This window comes from Pteropus alecto, unplaced genomic scaffold (assembly GCF_000325575.1).
Source record: "Pteropus alecto unplaced genomic scaffold, ASM32557v1 scaffold76, whole genome shotgun sequence".
In the NCBI taxonomy this organism is placed as follows: Eukaryota; Metazoa; Chordata; class Mammalia; order Chiroptera; family Pteropodidae; genus Pteropus; species Pteropus alecto.
Window position 1 is genome coordinate 26,831,321 of NW_006443138.1, and position 5,597 is coordinate 26,836,917.

Sequence of the window (5,597 nt, forward strand, 5' to 3'; positions counted from 1 at the left end):
CTTTCCCTCATTCTTTCTATATGCCTCTTTTCTTATCAGTTTAGCATTAAAAACAAAGGAATGGCTTGGTGTGCTCACTGCTTTGAGGGTGAAGGGAAGAGCCAATGCCAGCAGCTTCTCCACTGCTCCTTGCATTTATGCTCTCTTGGCCCTGTTGGCATTTGAGTGTGCAACACTGAACCAGGGCAGTGACAGCTGGATAACCAGGGCACTAGAGTGTGGGACTTAGGAAAAGACCACACTGTCAGCTATTCACCATGATCTCTTTATCGCCCTGCAGCAGTGGCTAGGGGCTTAGGCTGTTTGGCTGACAGGTCTGGGTCTTAATCCACTTGGAAATTCTGGAGGCATTAAATGAACGTAGCTTTCAGGCCCAGGACCCCTAACTTTACCTTGAAGAAACCAAACCTCACTTGCCAAACAGCTGAGGAGCACCAAACAGGTGGGACTGTTGCTCAGTCCTCACCCTAGCCTTACTCTGTGATTTAGGGTCTTTCTACAATGGGAGCCCATTTTCCTACCTCTGTTTAAATGGCTACTCAAAGAGCAGAATATTAACAAGCAAAGTATTTAAACAGCTGCTTCCCAGTCACTTTTGTTCCCCACCGCTATCATGTACGCCTTAGAAACTGACTCATTCTTTTGACTTATGAGAGAAACATTGAACAACTGTTTTCACCTGATGGTTTTAAGCTGCACTGGAAGGACTAGTTCCTATTTTGAAACACTAAAACTATAATACTATATAGCAGTGCATGGCAAATATTTTCTTTATATAGTTTTCATTTCTCATTGGAGATTATACTGCATAAAAGCTATTGGAAGCTCCCCATTACTGATAACTAGATGCAAAATTCTCAAAGGACTTGGGTAGAAAACTGATTGTAATCTTACAAGCTCAATACCATTTATCAGGGGGTTTCTCTTCGGCAGAGCCAAGAGAGCCCCACAATCTCCTACTTACCATGTGGCAATATTTATTTATTTATTTGGAAGATTTCACCTATCGCTCTATATTTATATATATTTAAAAAATGTAACTCCACCTTTTTTCCTTTCTTCTGTTTAAAAGAAAAATAAAATTCATTTCAGCTTCGGTTAGCTTTTCCTCTCTGTATTACTACATAAAAGCAGGTCGGAATATGAGAATAAAAGGAACTATAGGAGGGAGCATTGGGAAAATATAAAGAAAGCGAAGTTGTAAAAGAATATTACTATTTTAAAACGTTCAGTTTTTCCATTCTTTAATACCCAGCAATTTTGATTAATTCAGACTGAATTATTGAAAACGAAGAAAAAATTTTTTTATCAATATTGGATTTCTGATCACTCTACCTCTAAAGTGTTTCTTTGAAAGAATTTTTTTTTTACTTGAAAAATATCCACAGACACAACCACACAATCCCAGTAAACCAGATACTCTGTACTTAACACATACACAGAACTACTGCGCTGTGAAATTTGATAGTAGGACGAGATAATGAATATACATGTCTTCTCTTTCTGAAATTTGTGTCCTCAGCATCCCTTCTTTAATTGCTATGACCAGTAACCAAAATACAGGAGGCAAAGATGCCTATTACACATTTACATCTCTGCATTCAAATTGACACTAGCTGGAGCTTACAGTTCTTTATGACTTTAGCCATCAGTCTCTCTTTTAACAATTAATATAAAAGAACTTTGTATAGGGTTCACTATTTTGACTGGCATTAAAATGACCTTCTGACAAAGACTACTAAGGGGATTGTCTTCTGATTATGTCCCTTTAAGAATCTGAGTACCAAAGTCTTTCAAACTGTAGAGAAGGGGAATGGATAGCCATCAGGATAGATATAAGAGTACAGATCAAATGCTATATATCTTTGATCACATAAAACAGACTTATCAAAGGCAGATTATTGTTTTAAGAGTTCTCTCCAGTCTTTTTTTGTTTTAACAGATAACTTGGACTCTGAGTATGAGGTTCATCCCTCCATATCATTTCAGTTTTATTTCTGGCCCAAAGACTTTAAAATTTGACAACCCAGGGAATAGAGCAATACCAAAATTATCATTTGAGAATAACACAGGCCTCCATTCCATTGTAGAAGGATAATTAAACATTGTAGAGATAAAAAGATATCCTGTGGATATTTCTCTTTCACAAACTTAGAAGTTTCTCTGTTCATGAAATTTCTCTCTAAAGAAAGAAAATTTTAAAGCTTTTAACACAACACAGTTAGTGGGGTGAGGATGGAAAAAAGTAAAGAAAATGTGTGTATATGTGTGTGTGTGTGTGTATATATATATAGTATATATATACACACTATATATATATATACTATATATATATAGTATATATATACACACACACACATATATATATATATTTAAGTTTTATTACGTATATACATCTGACTGGTAGAAACTTTACAAACCTAATCACAGGTAGGGTTTATAGTAGTAAAAGCCCAATCTTTATCTTGTCTATAGAATTATCGATCCTTGCTGAATAAAGATATCATCACAGCCATCACTCATGTCTGTAGAGACACTTAGTGTTTATATAGAACTCTTATGCATCTTAACTATAACTACATAGCTTCCACTTCTAGCTGTGAAAGAAGAACTGGTACTAGACTTGCTGTCCTGCCAAAACAATTATAAAACAAAACATATGAGGCACTTATTTTCAGGCACGGGGTAGCGCAAGACTATGACCTTGGGAGAAGTTATGTCTCATGACCATCCTACTTTTCTGCCTTAGGACCACTTGACAGGGAGAGGGAACCCAGGCAGAGTGGCAACCTCACTGAGCTGAGAAAGCAGCTGGACTTTGTGGGATAGGGTAGCTGAGAAAGGGGAGCTATGCAAAGGGGAGATTTCAGAAGTCTGCATGAGCATTCACTGTAGGCCTTTAGACAAGAACTGGACCACATGTACATAGAGAAAGATTCAGCAAGACCTAACAAAGATCAACTGCTACAGAACTGAGGGAGGTGAAGAGTGAATGATACCAGAGTCCATAAAATGCTAAGAAACATTAAAAATTCAACTAAGCCAGGGTAAAGAGACTCACTAAGTGCATCAGCTTTTAACTGGGACCACAGAAAGGCCCTATCTTAGGTGGAAGGACTAAGGAAATAGAAAGGAATAGATCGTAAAACCAAATTTAAAACTGAAGCTAACCTGCTCTAACAGAGAATTATAAGGAAGTCTGACAAGACCACCCCAATCTGCCAATAGTTTATCTGTCTGCCAGGACAAAAATCAACACCCTTTAAAGGAAGATGACATAATCTAGACTTAATAAATGGTATCATCCACACTTTACGAGAAGAAATAAGGAAAATGGCCCACAGCAAGAGAAAATGCAATCACTAGAAACCAACTATGAAGATCAGATGCTGGAATTAGCAGACAATAACTTTAAAGCAGCTATTATAACTAAATTTAGGGATCTTAATGGAAAGTTTTATCATAATGAACAAACAGATTAGGAATCTCAAGAGAGAAAGCAAATGATAGAACCAAAAAGAAATCTAGAATTGAAAAATACAGTATCTGAAATAAAAAATTTATTAAATAGACTTTATTGCAGTTGCAGATGAAAGAAGAAATGTAGCCATTTAATATAAAGAAAGTTAATATATCTAATCTGAAGAGAAAAAACAAGTTTGAAAAACAATGACCAAGTTCCGGTCAAGACGGTGGAGTGAGTAAATACTGTGCTTGCCTCCTCCCACGACCATACTGAGATTACAACTAAATTATAGAATAATTAACCTGAAGAACTATCTGAAGACTAGCTGAATAGAAAACCTATAACTAAAGATATAAAGAAGAAGCCACATGGAGACTGGTAGAAAGGGTGGAGATGTGAAACAGGCTGGTTTCACATCCATGCAAAAATCCAGAGGGATATCTCAGCTGCAGAGGTCCCCGCTGAATAGCAAGGGATCCCAGCCCCACACCAGGCTCCCCATGGCAGAGCATCAGGGCCTGGAAGAGGAGCCCCCACAACACCTGGCTGTGAAAATCAGCAGTAATTCTGGGTGGGACAGAGGGATGCTAGAGACCCAGGCATTTCTCTTAAAGGGCCCAAGCACAGATTCTCTCAGAGCACTCACCCTGGGCTCTGGTGGAGGGACAGCAAGCAGCTTGGGAGGTGTCAGAAACATATAGGGAGAGATTGAGTTGAATGGCTTCAGAGCAACAGCTGGAGGGACAGCTTCCAGTGTCCCTGTGTTGAGCCCTCCCCACCATGACAAAATCTGTACCTGCATTGGCCTGGTAAACTCCACTTGCTCCACCCTAATGACTCCCTGCGACCCCACCTTACCCAACTTAAGCACCGCTAGAGGCTTTTTCAGCAGTCAGTGGCCGCAGGCAGCTGGGATTGGCTGGTGCTGTGGACTTACTTGTACAACTCTCAGGGGTCCATGGACCTCAGGCAGGCAGATGGCTTCAGTGTGCTCTGAGCCTTTTGAGTGGCTCCAGGATCAGAACTGATACCAAATCTGAATCAGCACTAACCTGGTAAACATGACTTGTCTCACCTTGTCTCTCACTCCCTGAGACCCCACCCCTTCCAACTCATGCACCACTGGAGGCCTTTTTAGTAGCTGGTGGGCAGCCAGTGTTGGCGCTCACTGCTGAATTTCCTAGACAACTCTTGAGGGTCTGTGGGTACCAGAAGGGTAGTGGCTGGCCTCAGTGTGCTCTGAGCCTTTTGAGTGGCCCCAGGCTCAATACTGGGGGCCAAATCTGAATCTACAGTAACTTGGTGAACACAACTTGCCCACCCTGGTAACTCCCTGAGACCTCACTCTACCCAAGTTGCTTACAGCCCAAGGCTCTTTCAGTGGATGAGTAATAAGTTCAGCTGGCAGGTAGCGGTAGATCTTGGGGTGCCCCAGGACTTTTGCTGAGCTGCCCCAGGCCTTGTCCTGGTGGTGGTTGGCCTCTCCCATATGACTCCAGGTCCAGCACAGGCAGCAACCAACTGCAGATCGCTTTGTAGCTCCTACCAGGTAGCCCCAGGCCAGTCACAGGTAGCAGTGAAATTTGGCCTATATGGGAACCCCTCCCAAGAGGCCCTCAAATCAACACACCCAGAGGCTGGCTTCAGTCCACAGTAGAGCACCACCCAATTAGTCCCACAAGCAGCACACTTGAAGGGTGGTCTCGGCAGGCACCAAAGCCCACTGGGGAAAATCTCACTCTGTGAGGTAAAGCCCCGCACAACTCATATGCTGTGGTCATGGCCAATCCTCACAGTCAGTCACCCTGAGAGTCAGTCCCACCCACTGATGTGCCAATAGCCAAAACTCTAACTACAACAGGAGAACACATACAACCCACCCAAGGGACGCTCTAGGAGCATCTGGCTCAGGAGACCAGAGAGACTGCACCATTGGACCTCACAGGACACCTACTATGTAAGGCCACCCAACCAAGACTGGGAGATGTAGCAGATCTACTTAATACACAGAAACAAACACAGAGAGTCAGCCAAAATAAGAAGACAAAGAAACATGTACCATATGCAAGAACAGGAGAAAACTTGAGAAAAAGAACCAAACAAAATAGAGGCAAGCAACCTACCAGATACA

General features: G+C 41.6%; 1 protein-coding gene across 1 annotated transcript in view; it reads left to right on the top strand.

Moving 5' to 3' along the window:
• The window catches only part of FGF23 (fibroblast growth factor 23), a 10,741-nt gene extending 8,200 nt beyond the window's left edge, over positions 1-2,541 (top strand). Inside the window, exon 4 of the mRNA XM_015598421.1 lies at positions 2,476-2,541. Within this exon, the coding sequence (XP_015453907.1) occupies positions 2,476-2,541 (66 nt within the window). The remainder of the gene's footprint in view (positions 1-2,475) is intronic.
• The last annotated feature ends 3,056 nt before the right edge of the window (positions 2,542-5,597 follow it).